Below are 21202 nucleotides of genomic sequence, written 5' to 3' on the forward strand. Positions count from 1 at the left end.
ACTAAAACAAAAATTACAACAGAAAATCGAAATCTTAAGCTAAATAAAAGTCATTTGACAATGTTTACTAGCCTCGCGAAGCAAAAGTAGTAATTTTTTATACCGTATAAATTTTACATTTTTTCTGCTTAATAACTGAACCAAGCGTTTGTTTAATATAGTAAAAAAGTTCATTAAAATTTTATCATGAATCCGAGAGCTCGCTCGAAACTTTCTTTTTTTAGGTGAACGAGCTTCTCCAGCTTCAGAAAAAGTATTAAATTATGTTTGTAGGACATCATTTGTTGCAGATAATTTAAATTTAAAGCAAACATAAAGCGTGAAGTGGGCTAAAATTGGAACAAAGTGTTGTATATTTCTCCTTTATCTTTCCGACTTAACAGATAAGTGGAGATATCAAAGGGCTTGTTTACCAAATGATTTAATAAAGTTTCAAGTGATGTACGGGCTACTTAAAATAGTGTGTAGATGAGGCAACCTTTTTTGGTAATACAACCCTCTTTCTTTCATATTTATAACATTCTGTCTAAATATTTGTTAGTTAGAAAAAATATGTAACTCGAAAACCGCTAATATTCTGAAGCTAAACTTCGGATTAACTAGAAAAATTCTTTTATAAGTATAGAATCAAGGATTTCTACAATTTATCTTGGTAATGAACGCATCAACTATTTCTGTATCCAGGGGTCTGTCCAGTCATTTTGTGAAAGGTCCGTTTTTCGTGAAATTGTGAAAAAATTACTCACATTCTTTCAACCAGGGTCCGCTTTTATAAATTTGTGCAAATAGGGTCCGTTATTGCAAAAAAAAACTTTTTCAAGGAGTTTTTAAGTTGTAAAGACATACAAGATTATGCTCAACACTGTAAAATTTTAATTAAAAAAATTAAATTTTAAAAAATAAAAAACTGCTGCTTCTAAATTAGAGATGCAACATACAAATATTTGGTATTTAGCCTATACTGCTGAGCGCAGAATATTAATTTCGGACGAATAATGGAAGAATCGTCTGCCGAAGACAAAACTTAATTTGTTTACATCCAGGGGTCTGTCCAGACATTTTGTGAAAGGTCCGTTTTTCGTGAAATTGTGAAAAAATTACTCACATTCTTTCAACCAGGGTCCGCTTTTATGAATGCGTGCAAATAGGGTCCGTTATTGCAAAAAAAAACTTTTTCAAGGAGTTTTTAAATTGTAAAGACATACAAGATTATGCTTAAGATTATGCTTTTTTTAAATTATAATTAAAAAAATTAAATTTTAAAAAATAAACAACAATTGCTGCTTCTAAATTAGAGATGCAACATACAAATATTTGATATTTAGCCTATACTGCTGAAAGCAGAATATTAATTTCGGACGAATGATGGAAGAATCGTCTGCCGAAGACAAAACTAAATTCGTTTACATCCATCTTTCTTGTTTTCTGCCCTGGAAAGGGTTTATTCGATTAATAAAATAATAATGAAGATAAACAAATTTGTGAAGGGTCCGATTAAAAGAAAGATCATTTTGTGAAGGGTCCGTTTTTGAGTTAAAATATTTTGTGAAGGGTCCGTTAACGGACCCAAATTTCTTCTAAACAGACCCCTGGTATCGTTCATAAGTTTCTTTTTTCTTATTCTTTCAGCTAGTTTTTTGGTTGTTTGATTGTATTTATTGGTTTAATTCTTCGGACATTGAGAAATAAATAAACGGCATTATGTTAATTTCCTTCACTTTAATAATATTTTAAACGGTTTGATTCTTTGTAATTATAGTAACTGACGATTAATTCTATCAACTAATGGATGATTGTTAGATTGTGTAAAAATGATTTTTATTTGAGATAGCAAAGAATAAATAAACAACATTATGTTGATTTAGGCTTACAGAAACGTTGTTGTTGTTTCAGCAAAGATCTATTTAGACTTTAACGAGTTTCTGGTAGGTTATGTACAGATCATCTTGGTAGTTTTCAGACGACCCAGGTTGTCTGAAAACTACCATGTTGTTTCTAATGTCACTTACCAATGTCAGCAAGCCTGCTTGATGAAATCCAGCGAATTTAAGGCAGATAGTGCGTTTCTTATTTTTAAGTGGCGCCATCTATGACCAAGAATACGTATTCAGTCACATACATGTCACAGCCCGTTTCAGAAGGCGGGCCCATTCATACATCCATTTATTCATCCACAGATGGTAATTTTGACGTGAACCTGAAAACGATCCATCACCAATTCAGTACCCCCAAAGGTTGTCATTTGTTATGGGAACTTGGTGAAGTTTGTGACCCTACAGATTTAACGTGCACCGGTCCCCATTTACTACGCGGAGAGTCTTCGGCTGGCGGGAATCGAACTCACAACCTCTTTATCTTAGTTAATCTGCACATTAGATGAATCTATAGAATAACTGATTTCTACTCTTTAGCGGTAGCACTTGAGTATTGTTAAAAAACGAAATGATAACTAATACGGAATTGCCTTTTCTCCTACTAATTGTAATTTTGATTAAGAAATAATGAAAAGTATATGAATGTTTTGAATTGCTCTTTATTGCTGGTATTAACCAACCCCTTAATTTTAGTAACTTTTTGTTATTTGGAGACAAACCCTTTTTTAATGCAAAGGATAAACCTTGAGATACAAAGAAACGAGTTTATTTGTTCGATAATAAAAGTTAAATAAATTTCCCGGATATGTTTTTATGATTTTTATTGTTAATATTTGTAATATATATTTTATTAAATATTTATTTCATTTATTGGTTGAAGTGTATATACATGGGTATTTAAAGTGAATGTATTGGTTAAAGTGTATGTATATTAAAATGTGATAACATCCCTAATTATTCATATATTTATTTGATTCTTTCATATTAGTAATCACCTCCATAATTATTTTATATTCTGCCTTATTTTAGACATCGCCTCTTTAACTATTTGATATGTTATAACGTCTTTTTAGTTATCACCTATATACTTATTAATTCAGTTATGTCTAACAATCACGCCTATAATTATTTAATACATTATGATTTTTTCCGCCAATCACACCTTTAATTATTTGATACGTCAAGCTTTTTTTAGATACTCTCCTCTCTCTTAATTGATTGATACATTACAGTATATAAAAAAAAACTTATTTCTTCATTTACCCGACAGACTTATAATTATTTTATAATTTGTTATATTTAAAACGCTCAATTATTTCTTTTTATTGATTACTAACTAACTATTATTGATAACTTCACTGTTACTGGGTTAAATACAATTTTGATCTGTAAAAATGATAACAGTATGGTGAAAAGATTTGAGATATTTATATTTCTCACTAGACCCTATTCGAAAAAAGTCTTATTTTTGTCAATTAATTTTAAGTAAATATATGATATTTTCGTAAAATTACCTTTTCTAATTTCAATGCCATCATTCTCTAGTATTGTTTGTATTTTTTGATGCACATTTCATTTTTACAATTATAAATGTCAACTTTTCATACGAAGATTGCTTATATAAAGAATTGGCTTTGTCATTTTTTATAGTAATAATCATTTCTATGCATACATGTAAAAACAACAAACTATACAAATTGATAAGTTTTCCTCTTGAAAAATTTTTTTAGCTCCCTTTTAACAAGATTGTACTTTTTCTCCGTATTAGTAGCTACTGCCACGAATTTCAGACTTTTTGTGACTTTTTATTAATAGTTTTGAGCTTTACGATTCTTTATGAACTATAACACCTGCTGCAACCTATTAAAGAAACGATTTTTATATTGAATAATTAAATGCTTATTTTACGAACTACCGATGAAATTGATTAATTAGCTGTAGATATAAAAGTACAATTTTCTAAACAATTTGCATTTTATAAATGAAAATTACGAACAAAGAATTATTAATCATGTCCGCTAAATTATGCCTAATGGAATCGGGTGCTCCCAAATTTCAATTTAATGATTATGTTTTAGGCGAACAGCTGTTAGTTAGGCTGCTTACAATTATGTTATCTTCTGTCCGTAATGAAATTCAATTAGCACACAGGAAAGAAATCTGAAAACACCTAAGCAATCTCTCCTATTTCAAATACAAATCAAAATTGATCTCAATTTAATTCGTACGTTTATTTTTCTAACTGTTGTTTTAAAAAGAAATATCATTAAGTTTGATTATTTAAAAAATTGCTATTTTATTATTTTAGGAGAAACTTGGACCCGTTCACAAATTATTTTATTGTTGATAATAGATAAAATATTTTACTGTAAAAACAGACCCTTTACAAATTATTTTATCATTAAATCACAACCGGCTTATTCCTGGTCTTTAACCTTTAAATGTATTTTAGTCAATCCTGGAAGAACGAATTTTTCGTCACTTTTTTTTATTCCTTCTACGCATACTTTTTAGCAACATAATTAACCAACTTCCTGTCTCGTATGTTACTTTTAGTTTACTTCATTTCGAACGCGCTAATAATTTTCATTCTAATGCTTGAAGAATGCTTAATAGAATTCTGGAGATACGACAAAGGAAAATCTTTCATTAAATATTTATAAACTTTTGTTTGAAAAATATTACACTGTTGTTTAATTATTTTTTCTGATTAAGGAAGAATGATTTTAGATCTAGATCAAGAAAATCTAGTCCTTAAGTAGCGTTTAATTGTATTGTGTTTTTCAGATTTGAAATCCATAGTTCTTATTTTTTCATGCAATTGGCATCATGTCTACGTTATAATTTTTTTTACAAAGTTATATCTATTAGTATCTTTGTTTATCGATGCAAATCAAACACAAATAAAACTTTAAAAAAAAACTATCATAATTTAAAAACGATTGTCTGTATATATAAACGTTCAGATTTGTGTTTTAAACATCATTATCACATTTTAAAGAAAATAGATCGAGAATCGAGATAATAGTCGGTGTTATTGATGTTTGAATACTTTTTGAAAGAAATTTTTTAGTCAAAAAACAATGTTTTTCAAAAAGATATTATCGTTTTAAATTAATTATCGATCATTTGTATACAAGTATCATAATTATTGTCGAAATGTAATGTATGTTTGTTCCTACGATGAAAACCTCGAACGATTGTCTATTTAAATTATAGTATTTTGTCTCAAATCATTGTATTTCGACTTAATTTATAAAACAGAAGAATGAAAACTCTTCTTATTTTGTAGAATTGTGATATTTTTATGCATTTTAAATATTTGAATTTGTATACAAAAATAATTAATTTGTATACAAAAATAATTAATTTGTATACAGAATTATAAATTCTTGTTCCTTAATAAATTTAGGAAAAAGCGTTTTAAAGATAACAATAAAAACTTTATTTTCATATCACTAAACAGTACTGTTTATATTATGAATTTATAATGTACACACTATTGCTTAACAAATTAGTCTTTTTTTTAATTATAATTATTAAACAATGTATGAGTTTTGAAGAGATTTTTAGTAGTTTTTTTAATAGTTATCTAATAATTAAAAAAGGAGAGAGAGATTGATGTTACTACAACCGCTCCCCATAGAAGTAGTTGTTTAAAAGATACTTTTTTATTTAATCAATTTTAATTATATTTTTTTTTCAATTTTTTACATTGAAAAATTAGCGTTATCTGAATCATTTTTTAAATGATTAACGCCCCTCTACCATTTAATGATTTGATTATTGCTTCGATTGATGCAGGCATTTTGTGGCCCTAATACATCTCAGAAAATCCTTCAATGTGTTCGAATTTGTCCTAACTGCACAATTCTGAAAAACTGTCAATATTTCCAAAATTAATCCATTCAAAAAATTTATTTTTGTTTCAAGTAATAAAATAATTGTGCTTATAATTAAGTTGCTACCACTGCTAAATTATATATTTTGCATTCTAAACAGTTTGCTTTTGAATTTAGCCTGGGTCGGGTAAAATTATGTTGCAAAATGCTTATTTCAGTAAACAAACACCAAAGGTCTAATAGTATCCGAACACCCAACTAAATTAATGGAGTTGGCTGGTGAAGCGGTTATTTTTCATGCCTCGTATCGAAATAAATATTATTTTACCAATAAAATAAAACCACGAATAAAAATATCTTTTTCCAGACTGACTTTTAAACAGCAATCACATCATTGTTTCCGTGATGTATTTGTATGATAGTGACTTTGAAGGGTACTCTGATTTTGGATACGATTGTAAAAATGAAATCCTATTTATTATCTTGATAGATCTACAGTTACCTCAACTCTAAGATTACCGAATTCCGTGCAGTTCATATCATAGCAGAGAAAATACTCCGAATATCTACCTCCGCTCCCCTATCCCTTTGAAACGAATCGCTAAGCCTTTTTTTTAAATCACGGGGTCAAAACCTCCCCACAATCATGAAGGCTAATCTATCCTTAGAGTTCTTCTGCATAAGAAATAAAAATGTTGGGGGCAAAAAATAAGACTCCTCCAAACTAGTTTTCATTCCAATTGGCGAAATCAGCCTACCGGTTGAATAAATCGCGTAAGAAATTAGCATGAGAAAGTCATTTGAATAATTTCCCCCCTCTAAGAAATGATTGGTGCTCACGTATATGTTAGATACAAATGTCTTCAGTGTTCTAATATTCTGCGCTGATTTACTTGTTGCATAATAATTAACTTCATATGAATGACCGAAGTTTCAATCATCTTAGTTTATAGTTGATAGTTAGTGATGGTTACTAATCTTACTCTATTATACTATCTTTCTGCAAAGAGATGGTCATTGACGCTTCCAATGATGAATAACCATTTCAGTTGTACCTGTTCGTCATATTCACGATTTTTTCTTAAGTCTTTTGTAATCCATCTGTCAGAATTTGTATGTATAGTGAATGTTCATCTGTGTTTTGTTTTGCATTTTTTTTCCATATGTTGAGTCCGCTTTTTTAAAAGTATAATCCTTATTTGATGATGGTCATGTCCATCAATTATCTCTGTTACTTGTTGCTGAGATTTATTCAGTGCATTCTTCAAATCCTAAGATGACATATATCTCTTTTTGAAACTCAAAAAAAAATTTAATAAATAAATAAATAATTAAATAAAATCTAGTTTTTTTTTCTTCTTAATATAATACCTGCGAATACAAGCTTAACGTCGTCTAAGTGTCAACTTGACAATATTTTTCCCAGTTTATATTGTCCTTGTGATTTAATTAGATAATCTGCTGGTTTTTGATTCATTCATGAGACTTTTTTGAAAAACAATGAATTTTATGTATCTATCTGTGTCTGGTTAAACCACAGAAAGAATATTTCCTAAATTTTCCATTTAGAAAATTTCCTAAAATTAGGAATGCTACTACGAAAATCAACATATTAAGAGATTTTTGTTTTATTTTTCTACCCAGGAGCAGAATTATATCGAATATTCTATAACAAAACGTTTGAATTTTGCAAATGTTCAGCAGGAAAACTTTTAATTAATGCAAATTTTTTGTAACGAGAATTTTGATTATTGCAAAGGTTCTGCCAGAAAACGTTTGATTATTGCATATGTTCTGCAACTAGACTTTTGATTATTGCAAATATTTTGCTACGAAACTTATGATTATTGCAAGTGTTCTGCAACAAAACTTATGATAATTGCTAATGTTCTACGTCAAAAGTATACCAACAATTCTAGTCAGTTACAGTATTACCGTTTCTTGAATAACGAACCTGTTTTTCAATCTAAAGTGGCAAAAAATGAAACGAATTAATTCAATATCAAATTATGTACCACATAATGAAGCAAAATTGATTTACAGCTTGTAAAAATCTTTTCGCGACTTGGTCATATATTTTTAAGCAAAGGTGTGGGCTGAAATACTTATGTTTCAAATTAAAATTCTACAAAAAAGATCTTATGATTCCAAGGAAAAGAAACGTGGTAATATAAATCTCAATATGTTGCATACGTATCTATATATGTGTGGGGTTCCACTTAAAGTATTTATAATGAATCCCGAATAAAGATTTAAAGAGAAAGAATATCTTTACAAAACTGGACTTCTAATAATAAATCAAGAGTCGGGTGGATATATATGGTTTTTCAGGCCATTAAATGATTGAAATAGCCTGTTAAACCAGATATAATTGTCGGTTTTTTTCTTCTTATGGCTGTCTTTATTTTCTGTCGAGTTTCATCTTTCAAATGATCAAGAATAAATCCAATCGTTAAGAGTATCATATTTTTTCATAAGCGAATTCAGCTTAAAATTCTAAATGTGCAAATGTATTCCCATGTTATGCTATTTTTACAAAAAACTTAAGGAACGCTCAAATTGTTGATAGTTACTATTCTGAAATTTTGATTTTTACTATCGCTCTATGTAAAAAAAAAAAATTTTACGACCCCTGTTTGTATTCTTCTCAATATCATTTTAATTTTGTAATTGTTTCTTTTAAGATATTTTCCTGCTATGTTTTCGTCTCGTGTTACAAATTAATACGCAGCATAAACAAAAACAGTTTTCCATAAAATTTTATCGTTTTCCACCGGTTTAACAGAAGATAGGCTAGCAGAAGAGATCGAAAGCCAGAAGTTTAAAACATTTGAAGAAATAAACGCTTTTGTTTCGGTTTTAAATTCTGCAACTTTAATTTTTATGTATAAAAGGTTCAGTTGTTTATATCATTGACTTACTAGTTATATAAGGGCTTATACATTGACTTACTAATAACATTGACTTACTAATTAATAACATACTGAGAATACTTTAATTCCAATATACGTTCCCAACACCAAAGTGTCTGTCGCCTTTCTTTTTTCACCTCCTCGAAATTTCAAATTGTGTATTTCCTTCTTTTTTTCAAGTTAATAGGTTTCTCAATACCTCAATCATTTTGTTCTTTGCCTGGCTTAAATTATAATACCCTTGCATTTTGTAATATTGAGGAAATAATATTGGTACAGTCTAGCTGAGTCCAGCTCGTGTGATATTAAACAGTACATTCAAGCCCATGCTTTTTTTTTATTTCCTATATTGACATTAAATATATTGGATAGCTATACATTCCTCAATAACGTGTTCTACTATTTTTATAGAACTGTTAACTTCACCATTTCCATTAGATCTACTTTAATTATTGCGGCTGAAACCTGTGGTAGTTTCGCTAAATACATTTTTAAACGAATTAATATAAAAGTAATAAATATAATATCTTATTTTTCAGCCATTACAGTAATTTTCTAGCATTTCGTTGCAGTTTTAATTAATAAATTCTTGAATCTGATATCAAATCCTCTACTAGTGTATTTCACACATTGAAAAGCGGAATACTCTTAAAAAAACTAGTCATGTATGTTTTCATGCTTTTTCTTTTAAATAATTTTTTTTTTAAAAACATGTGCTTTCTCCAAGTTTTTTTTTATATTTTTCTCTTTTTTGCACTGCATTTAGCATTAGCAACACCCTTTTAAACAGCTGTATGTGAAATAGGGTTTTTAATCTTAAACGGAATAAAAATTTTAAAAGAAGTTGACAGACGAACAATTAGAAATAATAACTTGAATATCAAAGGAAGGGACTGATTTCCTGCTCTAAAATCATCGGAAAAATCATCATCATCGTCATCAACAAAAAATAATAAATCTTAAAAGTTTAGCGAATTAAAATATTTAATTTAATTTTTTTTAATTTTTTTTACCAAAATTGAAATATATGTTGTTTTTTTTAAATTTTTTTTTTTTTTTGTTGAAAATGAATTTGTTTTTCTTTCCTCTGAAACGAATTTCACTTTTCCAAAAGAAATGAAGGAGTTATTTTACTCTATGATGGAAATTCCTGCTGCATCTCCGATTTTTTGCTTTATTTCTGATTTTGAAAATTTTAATTTATTCAAGTGGACGTTTCTGGTTATACAAAACCTTTCATGGTGCGTAGCGTTTTTAAAAAGTGCTTAATGGTGCTTATTTTCGATTTTCGTTTTTTAAAAGCCCTTAAAGGTGCTTTTTTCATTGAGTGTTTTTAGAAAGTGCCTAATTTTCCCTTTTCCAAAATTAGATTTCTTTTCTTTACCGTGTCGATTTTCGCCACGTATTATGCAAATCATGCTTTTCACATTGTTCAATTCATTTAACCAAAATCTATTCCGGTGTACCGTCGGTCCATAGCGTATGAAAGCGCCTACCATTTTACATGTTTGATGAAATACTTGCGAATCCATATGTGCTTCTACTGAGCTGGGTTCGGTGAGATTCTTGAACTCACGTGTGCAACTCTGCCGCATTTTGCAAGATATTCTCAATAATCTCAATATTTTCCACCCTGTGATATCGAACAGAAAAACCTCTTGATGTTTTTATATTGGCTAATATAATCAAGAAAAGAGTTCTTTGTCAGAAACTGGTTATTTTATGATGATCATGTAAAGTTTTTGAAAATTATATTGCATTTTGTTAGTATATAGTACTTAAAAATATTTTTGAGCATTTAAAAAGTACTTAGAAGGTGCTTATTTTTTGTTGAAAGATTTAGCTACGCACCCTGTCATTGTAAACAATAAAATATTTATGTGCATTGGGCTTCTATCTACTAGAAACACCTGAAGTTCATATCTGGAAATAATACTAAAATACAGTTTGACGTGAGCATGCCACAATCGAAAAAAAGTGTGGCTTATCGCTTAATTCTGCAGCTCTTTTATCTTCTTGTCAAAAATCATTAAATCTCCGATACAAAGTTTTTTCCATTATAAAATAATTTCGTCAGTTTAAGCCCATCATTATAGTGTTGCCTTAATGGTCCAGCTATTTAGGTTTCTAAAAGGTGGTTATTTTGTGGTCAGTTAAACAAAGACTCGAAAGCGAAACAATAATCTCTAAATCAAATATTGCGATACGTCCGCCCATATCATATAGCCGTGGCGTTAGTTTTGTTCAAGAACAGTCACGTTTTTGTATCATGTTGTTCTAAAATCAGTTAGTATATCAATGCTAAAAGTAGAATAATGGGGGGGGGGGAAATGTTTTTCTCTTCTGTTTTTATTTAAGGTTTTTTGATCATAATGCTTCAGTAAACAGGATAGAATTTTATGGAGCTCTTGATTTCAATATGCATTTGTGAATGCGCTTCATTTTATTAGATGCTTTTTGTATATATGTGTGAATGTAAGATTTTTTAATACGCATTTGTTAACGTAATTTGATTTTTTGGGTACTTATACCGCTATATGTACTCGTCATAAATATACTGTATTCCAATTCGGAAGATATATGACGATTCTTATTCGTTTGAATTCCTGACAAATATATATCATTTTACACCTAGGCACACTTTTATTTGACAATTGATCCATTTATTCATGATAAATGTAATTATATTACCATAACCATTATGAATAATGTACTATAACTGTATTACTACTTCCTATAAGAACTACTTTATCTGTACTTTCTACTTTATATTATTATTATTTTACATCTAGGGGTACGTTTCCAGACTCTTTTTATTTATACATATTCGTGAACGATACCCCTTCATGTTAAATGAATATTATAATAATAATATGTACTCGTGAATAATATTTATTGCATATTGGAAAATATTTATTAAATACTTCGAATAATATGGAGAGAGAAAAAAATTTATTTTAGCTTTATAGCTGCATCGTTATTGTATTTAAGTATTTGATTTTTGCCCTTTATTGAAAATGATCTTCATATTTCGAAATCTTTTGATCATTTATCACTAAATTTTATTTATGGTAATAGTGGTATAATATAGCAATTTTATTATAATTTGGATTATTATAAATCTCTTCTTAAATGCATTGCTATTTTACTATATTAGTCATTATTACAAAAATATTTATGGTTATGCATAATTAGTACTACATATCTGCTCTTTGTACATGTAGACATGTATACATCATATATAAATTTAAGGACTAAATTTACAGTCAAAGCAACCATACAGCGAAATTGTTGTACTAAAAATACGCAAAAAAGCATGCATATAGATATGACTAATTTTTGGCAACTAAATGTACATACAAGCTGAATAAATTTTCCCTTGTAAAAAAAAATATCAGAAAAATACTTAAATTGTTTTTTTTTTTTTTTTTTTTAATAATTGTTTTACGTTTGTTTATTCTTCTGAAATTCTTTTAAAAAATTATTTTTTCAGACACTTTCCTTATTCTTGATACTTGCATTTTTACTTAGAGAATATCATATTGTTTTCAAATATATATATAATACTATGTAAACTCATTTTTTTATTATTATTTTACTGACAATAAAGTATTCTTTCATCTTTAAAAATAAATAAATCACGTTCTACTTTAAACCCGCTAGAGATTAAAGTAACCCAAGGTTATAAGTAACCTAGATATAATTAGTTAAGAATTACCTTGTTCATTGGAATCAGAAGTCATAGTTAGATAACATGAAATACTTTCCGCGAACACAAAATCTCCATTAAAAAACTCTACTCGCATTGAGATTTAACTCTTGTAATTAGTTTAGACCTTTTCGTCGCCGCCTCATGGCAAATCACGTTTTTTTTGCAAATCACGTTTTTTTTTTTTTTTTAAATTTAATTTTTATAGAACTCTATATTGATTCCTTTCACAGGGATGAGTTTGGTAAAAAAAACCGGAAAATACAAATTCAAAAGCGTCATGTGCAAAAGCACTTTTTAAATAATTAAAAAAATACCTGAAATTTGAGCAAGAAAAAAGTGCATGTAGACATTTATCCACAGAATGTCAACATTTTAATAAAAATATCGATGCCTGATTTTATTTATCTATTTATTTAAATTGTGTGAATATGAATCCCAATGTTTGATTTTTAAATCATACGAATACTAATCTCGACATTAAATTTTAAAATCGAATTAATACGAATCTCGATATTTGATTTTAAGAACGAATTCCGTTGTATAATTTTTAAGTCGCTTGCACACGGATCATAATGGTGGCTTTTAAATGAAGTGAATATAAAACTCGATATTTGATTTTTGAGAGAAAAAAAAACCTTTAAAAATACAAAACACGATGCGCGATCTGTGGTTTTAAATCACGTGAATATAATTTTAGATCGCGTTTGCATTCATAGAAAAAAATGTAAAAATAAATCTTGATTTTTTTCTTCATTTTTAGTAAGGGAAGTAAAAAAATTTCCTAGATGGTGACCAATTTTTCGGGTATAATTATTAACGTATATTCACCTATGTAAAAGACGTTTTTTCTCGCTGAACGTCGAAGTATTTCGGATTTTCGCGTTATCTTAAGTTCTCTTAAAAGGCAAGTAGTTTCTTCTGAAACTTACGTTTTTCAGTTTTGTTCTCACGATTTTTGTTACAAAAATAATTAAAATCAATTTCAAAAAATCCGAATAATAATCCCAATTTAAGGATTGTGTCTCTTAAATGTGAAATAGTTAGGTTGACGTGACAATATTTGAAAAAAACGCGTACATTGACAAATTTTATCCTCCCTATCGAAATGATGTTCTTCAAAATGAAAGTGCACCATTAAATACGGAAAACGTTTACTTACACACTTTCAATTGGTTTTTGACATCAAGAGCTTTTGTGTTTTAAGAATCGTATTACTCGTTTAAAATGTCAAAAACAAGTATCCAGCAAAGTATTAGTCGTACGTGATAACTCACGTGATACAGATATAAAATAACAATTTCAGCAAATTCGCAAATATTTGAAATTTAATCTTGTGATACGTATTTGATGTTCAAATAATTTTCATTGGTAAAAAGGATTTGCATGATAGACATTAACAACAAAGAATTTTCAACAGCGGTCATTTTTTATGTGTTCGTTTTTTGTTTTCAGTTTTATTCATTTTAATCAAGCTTCAATCATTTTGTTGTTGTATTGCTATTTGATTTTTTTTTTTCCAACTTCCAAATTTATTATTTGCGATTTGTTTAACACTATTAAAAAATTTATCAATCAATTCGAGCCATTATTTTAAACTTCAAAGTTTAATAATGTAATTCTAATTGTAATCTGTAATTCTTAAATATTTTATCAATAATAGTGCATTTCTATTTATATCTTGAAACTGCATGTTTTATTGTTTCAAATTATAACACAACTAGGAGGCTCCGCCCCCTGCTCGCTAACGCTCGCCAACCCCCGAGAATTGCTACGCAATCCTATGTGGTTCACGCCGTGAACCATGGCTCGCTGCGCTCGCTCGCCAATGAACACAATGTTGTAGCACAAAGACATAATATATTATCATCAAAGACGTAGTATTTTATCATCAAAGACATAGTATTTTATCATCAAAGACATAGTATTGTACTTATGTAGAAGAATTCTACCAATGTTCATATTGGCTTTTAAAAAAGTATATTAGCTATTTAGATTGTACATGGTGAAAAAATCAAAACATTAGCTGAATAAGAAACATATTAGCAAAATAAATTATCAAATATTGCTTCACTAATATTCTGCATTTTAAAGCGTGAAAATTCAATGCATAAATAAACGCGAAATATAAAAAAAATTCAATGCATTCAATACAAACACTTAAACGTTTTTTAGACGTTTAGGTAGCTCCCAGTAGAAAAATATCAATTCAACAGCGGCCTTTTAAAGCATTCTCACTTCAATTAATTAATTAATTCCTAATTGAATTTAAATTAAATATTGTCATGTTTTTAGTGCATGAATCTGAATTGAACAACCTGATAATGCTCACTCTGGTTATTGTTATCTGGTTGCTCACAACGTGCTCTTGCGCGCCGAATCCAATCAATTAAAAATGAAAACTGTTGCCAGCGCGAGAAAAGAAATATCATCGGTTTTATTGATACATACATACATACGTACGTATTAGCGTTTTATATAATATAGATTGTTCTTCAATAACAATTATTCAAATAGTATTCCAAATAGTACTTCATACCGGAAAAACTTCGTAGTTAATTCCTTTTTTTTTAAATTTATTGATAATAAAATTATTTTTTAAAGTTCCGCAAAGCTTAGTATGATTTCTGTATTTTCATTGAAAATAAGAACTTAAATTTTATTAGAGACGGTATTTTTATAAACAGTGCAATTCCCGTTGCTGTTATTTATTTTTAAAAAAATTACGCGAATTTAATCATAGTACGGTTAATAATATTCACATGAATTGAAGTACATAATAATTGAAAAATTAAGTCTTAATAAAAAAACAAAAAAAAAACTTTTAAATCAATATTTTTGTGTCGAAATCATAAAAAAGGACAACGGACTTAAAAAACAAACTTTCTTTGTATTTATTATACTAGAAACATAATTATTTTGGTGAGACAGCTTTACATATACAAACTAACATGCATACTGAGTTTTGTAAAAATTATTTAAGGAGGTATAAGTTTTTATGAAACTTTATGGAGATATTTATTAAAACGCTCTTTAAACAATTGTATTGAAAAATGCATCTTCCACTACATTTAAAAAATAATAATAATTCCATTTTTAAAGCTTAAGAACGCAGCTTAATTAGAGCCTAATTTTAAAATGAAATATTTTTTAAATGCAATCTACGAACAAAAAAAGTAATAAAAATAATATTTTGACGAAGTCCAATTTTTTATTTTTTACAGTTGTGGTTTTAGATATTATAATTCTTTCTTAATATATTGTTGTATTAATAGTGAATGTAATTCCCTCTCTTCCTATTATTTATTTATTAAATCTACATTGAGGAAAAAGTATGGTCAAACTACCAGAATATGGTAAAATTTATCGTGTTTCCGGCTCTGTGGGAACACCGAAAAGCTCCGTAATTTTTACCGAATCACTTTGATAATGACTTAATAGCAATAAACTGTAGCAACTGATAGCAATAAACTGTAACTGTAGCAACAAATTTGTAACTTAACAATAAAATTATTTTTGTAACATGTAATAGTAAATCTAAAATTTGGTAGTAAATATAATAACATTGATAGTAAATAGAGTAAAATTTGGTAATTTAATCATACCTCAGAACAGGGGTCGGAAACGGAAGAGGCAAAAGTTACAAATTACAAAATTTCCCAGTTTTTAAAGAGCCATTAAAATTTTTCGATGTAATATTATAGTGTTTGCTTATATATTTTTGATTTAAAATAAACAGCTTTAAATACGGAATAATATTTATTTATATAAAAACACAAATATAGATGGTTACATCAATGGGAGCATTGGCTTTGCATGCCTTTCGAAAGTTTAATAAAATCAGTCTTATAACTTGTTGTTTTAAGTTTCAAGCGCGACTCTAGATTTTTATTTACTGCTCCCCATGTCTTCAACAAAAAGAAGTCATTTTTTCCCCGAACTAAACTACTTCAAGCAAGGCGTAGGCTGGGTAGCCCTTTCTTTTGCAGTTTTTAGATTTAGTTCATTTAATTTCCTTGTGGTATCTACCATGAAGTTGAATTTTTTAAGTCATTTGTCTTCTTCAAATTCGGGATGCTCTATGCTCTTTTCATTGATGAATGTTTTTATTTCACTCAAGCACAAAGCAAAACGTTGCAATACTTTACCTCTGGAAAGCCTTCGCACATTATTGTGCAGAAGTAGGTCAGAAAACTGGCTATCTATTTCTTCAAGGAACTCTTTAAACTGGCAATGGTCGAGTGGTTTGGCCCAAGATGCTGTTTAAAATCTTAATTACCAACTTCGTGAACTCAACTATTTCGGCCGGAAATGTTTGGGCACAAAGCGCTTCTTGAAGAATTTATGCAGTGAAACGTTAGAATTTCATGGGGGGGGGGTTTTCTTCCTGAAAAATTTATGTTACCCCTCTATGTATTCCTGACATACTTCTGGCTCCATCAGTTGCTATAGAAACGATTTTATTTATATCAATTCCATTGTCTTCTAGACATTTTTGCACAGCATTTGCTATAACTTCTCCACGAGTTTGCCCTGGGAGCGGTAGCAATCCTAGAAGCTCTTCTTTTGAACCTTGGGATGACATATATCTGGAACTGGAGAACCGAAACTTTGAGGGAACCATGCTCTAAGGCATTCGCCTTCTAATGATGTGAACCGGGTTCGAATCCCTGCGATGGCTGGTCGATTCGAATTCCGCATCCGTGTATGCGTAAAATATTCTCTGTGGTAGGTGGATCATGGGTTAGAGTCCGTTTGCCGTCAGGCTAATCGTGAGAGGTTTTCGTGGTAGAAGTTCCCTTGTCTTCTGGATTGGGTTCGAATTTACAAGGCTACGTAACTGAATCGTAGGTACGATTAGTTGACATCGTAGCCGACCCAAAAAATTGGGTCGGCTGTTCAACGACGGTTATAAAATAAAATATAAAATGCTTTTACTTAACATATAATTTTTATTTTAGGTAAGTGAAGCTGCAAATGCTATTACCCCATTCATGCTATTACCCCATTTGTGTGAAGACAAGTTATGATGCTGCTTATAAATGAAATCGTCACGCGAGATGGTGAGATGAAATTAATAATTTTATTATAAACTTTTTATTGTGTTTTAAATTTCAATTATTACTTTAAATATTGGTTTATTGTATTTATTTTTTAATTATTTAGTAAAGAGATCGGTTTAAGGTATCTGACTAGTGCTACATCATGATTTTGGGCGAAGTTTTCAAATTGAGTTTAATTGAGTTAATAGATATAGAATTACTGTAGTGGTAGCTTTTTAAAAATACTTTACTTTTGTTTGTACTCCAATTATTTACGAAGTTGTAGTAGTTTTTGTGCAAGGTGAAAACATTGGATAGACTTGTGATTTTAAATCTTTAAATGCGTTTATCTCAAACTCAGGTTTTTTTTTTTTTCCATTTTACACCATCTTAAACATAGTATTTCATGTTGTATTTTAAATAATTGTCTACAATTTTTCATCAGTTTTGATTATAATACACGTGTATTGAACTACAGACTAAGAGAAAAAAGTAGAAATTCATTTTTTATGCATGTTTTTTCGCAAAGACGCGAGCGGAAATTTTTAAAAATTTGCTTTTTTTACTACATTGATCTCTAACTCAGTTGTATATGCACTTGCTTTTAAGATAGTAAGTAGTTCAAAACATAATTAATAGCCATTTAGATAAAATCCTCAAATCAGTTTTTGCTTATATGCAAAAAAAATTCCTTATTTTTACCTAAAATTGATGATTTAAAAAAAAAAAATTATATTAATTTTTTTTATAGTTTTATACGTTTTTTCACGCAATAAAACTTATAAACTAGTTTTTTATAATAATATTTTTAAAAGAAAGTTGTCAAAACTAGTAGCATACTTTAAATAAACGTCTTGTTTCCATAAAATGAGATATGAAGGCGTTACAAAAAGTATAGATAAACTGATATCCCTACTCTTAACTTATTTTGAAACCGTTAATTATAAATTATTAATTACAAAATAGCATTTAATTTTTATAACTTTAAATTTGCTTCAAAGTTTAGTAACGATTTAAAACGAAAGGTACCGAATACTTTAAATTTGGTGATGATATTTTGATATAAATAAAAAAGGCTTTCGGAAACAGTTATCTGAATTCTTTCGTACATTACTTTGCTATCTCTATTTTTTGTGTCTATATAATTTTAATAAAAGTAATTATCCATTATAAACTTAGAATTCCTGAAATTATGAAACTTATTTAAGATTTCCCTTATCAATTAATTATTGATTTTAATTTCTAAACAAATAGTGTAAATAATTATATGCACTATTTGAATGCACTAAAAAGAAGATACTGATTGAGTTTATTGTATTGTAAGACGTTATTTATATATTATTGCAAGGTTTGATACCTGTTTCTCCAAAATACCCGTTCCGGCCTATCTCTAAAACTCATAAACCAAACTATGTTATGAAAAGATAAACTCCATCTTTTGAAAGTGATATCATCTACAGAAGTCTTATTTTAACAGGAAACGCCACTCGATAAACATTAACTTCCGGTGAAACTCTTTAGTTTGTTTTGAAACTTCATTTCTTTCATGAGCATATCTTTTTTTTTGTTTTCGCTCTTTATAAGGGAGTGGGAAAGAGATAGGCTGTTGTTCGCGTTTTCCCATTCAAAAGAATTATACATATTGATTATTAATAATATTGTTTTTTTATATTTTTGTTGTTATTTTTCCTCGTACCGTTGCAATAGATTGCTGGTGTATTCGTCCGAGCAGGATTCGAATTTAATGCATGGCATGTCTTATTTTACTTACCACAAATAAATAAAATATATATTTAATCATTACATGGTATAAATTTCGTTGGTCGCATTTTAAAAATTTCTTTTTTTCTATTTTTTAGAGATTGTTAGATTTCTTTGAAAATATTTTTGGAGACAATTAGTTTTTTTTAAAAATATTTTTAGAGATTATTAAATTTTTTTGAAAACGTAATTTAGAGATTATTAGATTATTTTCTTAGATGTTTTTAGCGATTATTAAATTTCTTAGTAAATATTTTTAAATATTATTAGATTCAAGGTTTCTCCTCCACCCCTTGCTAAAGCAGATCTTGAGTTGACATTTCTGTAAATGTTGTAAAAAGTATCTGCATTTTGATCGAAAGGTAAAAACATCGTCGCAAAAGAAGGAAAAACATTTTTAAAGGATTCAAGATATCGTGAGAGAAAATCTAAAATATTCTGAATATTTTGACTTCCATCTTTTTTGCACTTACCACCGACATGACTCACCGAGCACTTTTCATAGATGGAACATTTTTTGCGCGCGTATGAAAATATCAGTTTAGTGGATTCGAAATACTGGAAAATATTTTGCTTTGAAACTTTCCTCTTTGCAACTTTTTATCCGGGAGTATGAGCATCCAGAAAATGCTGAATTTTTGAAAATGAAACGTGACATATACACACGTTCGGGAATATAGAACAAAAATACTCAACAATCATTACAATTCTGGGAATAGCTTTACCACCTTATCATTCAAATAGGCAATTTCAATTTTTTTTTAAAGCTAACATTTACAAGAAATAGATTTCCAAAAATCGATATATTGAACTGCGTTACGGTTTTCATATCCATTATGTTTCTAAATTTTTAACATATCTTTTGCCACATAGCTTGGAAGTGAGGCAATTTTTATGATGATAGATGAAAAATGGCAAATATAATATTTTATTTATAGATTTAAAATGTTTTAAGCATGTTAATGGTCGGTTTTGTTCTCATTTTAAAAAGCGAGTAGTTAATATTTGAAACCAGTATATTACACATAATGAATGCAACAAGAAACATTTATTTGCTCTGGAAAGTATTCGCATTTGGTTTTATTCAAAATATACGTGGACATTTTAATTTTTTTTTTTACCCATTGGAAAAATGGGTGTTGTTTTGGGTTTGATGGCGTGCGCACCTTATTTGGACGTCATCACACTTTTCAACTATGTTCAAGATTAATAGTGACCAGTGCGCATGCTTCATCGTTGCATGCTTTGCTATAGCGAACGCTGCCCGTTTGATAATTTTTTTAGAATTCTTTCTTTTTTATAATTATTTTTTCATAATTCTTTTTTTTTGTTTATTATGCTTTAAGTTAGTGAGTTTATTTTTGAGATATGGGACAAGAGAGATCCCATAAATACTTCTTGAGTTGTGAATAAAAGAGAATTTCATCATTTGCACGATATTTTTGTTTTCATTGTTTCAATTTCAATTCTAATTCAGGTGAATGTCAGGTAATTTTCAATACTAATTGAGGTGAATATCACTAATAAAGAGGGTCCCAAACTGATTGACACGGTCCCAAAGGTTAGAGTTGAAGCAAGAAAAAAAAACGATGCCAAGGCCAAGCTTACCGAGGCTGAAAAAGCTTAAGCTAAAGAACTTTAGACAACAACCATTTTGATAATGGGTAACCTGTGATCGCCTTTTAAAATTGATTTTGTTTAATTGATTTTTTTTTTGATTGATTGAAAATTAACGAAATTTTTGAACCACTTTTACGTTAGCATAATTAATTTTAAGGTTTTTATTATTATTTATATCATTATATTTTTTACTGAACTTCAATCAAATATAAAATTATTTTGAAATAAATATGCTTGTCCAACTTTCCATTTGCACATCCTACAATGTAAAACTGCTCTTTTTTTTTTCTTTTTTTTTTAAAGAATCAGATGCTAATTCTAAAAAAATATTAATTCAAAATACAAAAGTCTACTTCTATATGTTTGCGATGCGATGTAAAAATGTTCTCTTTGAAAAATGACTGAGAATTGAAATAAACTTAAAATAACTGAAACCTTGTTC

At 28.7% G+C, this 21202-nt stretch overlaps 1 protein-coding gene across 10 annotated transcripts in view; it reads left to right on the plus strand.

The window, feature by feature from the left end:
- Window positions 1-21202, plus strand: part of LOC107453971 (TGF-beta receptor type-1) — a 755412-nt gene that overhangs the window by 597345 nt on the left and 136865 nt on the right. For 3 of the 10 annotated variants that reach the window (XM_043045483.3, XM_087159880.1, XM_016070996.5), the window contains one exon: window positions 17299-17400. The exons of the other annotated variants lie outside the window; for them this stretch is intronic. In XM_043045483.3, coding sequence (XP_042901417.1) covers window positions 17364-17400 — 37 coding nt within the window. In that variant the 5' untranslated portion in view covers window positions 17299-17363. The remainder of the gene's footprint in view (window positions 1-17298; window positions 17401-21202) is intronic. 10 annotated transcript variants of the gene reach the window in all.

The sequence above is a fragment of the Parasteatoda tepidariorum genome, chromosome 3 (genome assembly GCF_982258835.1).
Source record: "Parasteatoda tepidariorum strain Cologne lab strain chromosome 3, Ptep-v5.0, whole genome shotgun sequence".
NCBI lineage: Eukaryota > Metazoa > Arthropoda > Arachnida > Araneae > Theridiidae > Parasteatoda > Parasteatoda tepidariorum.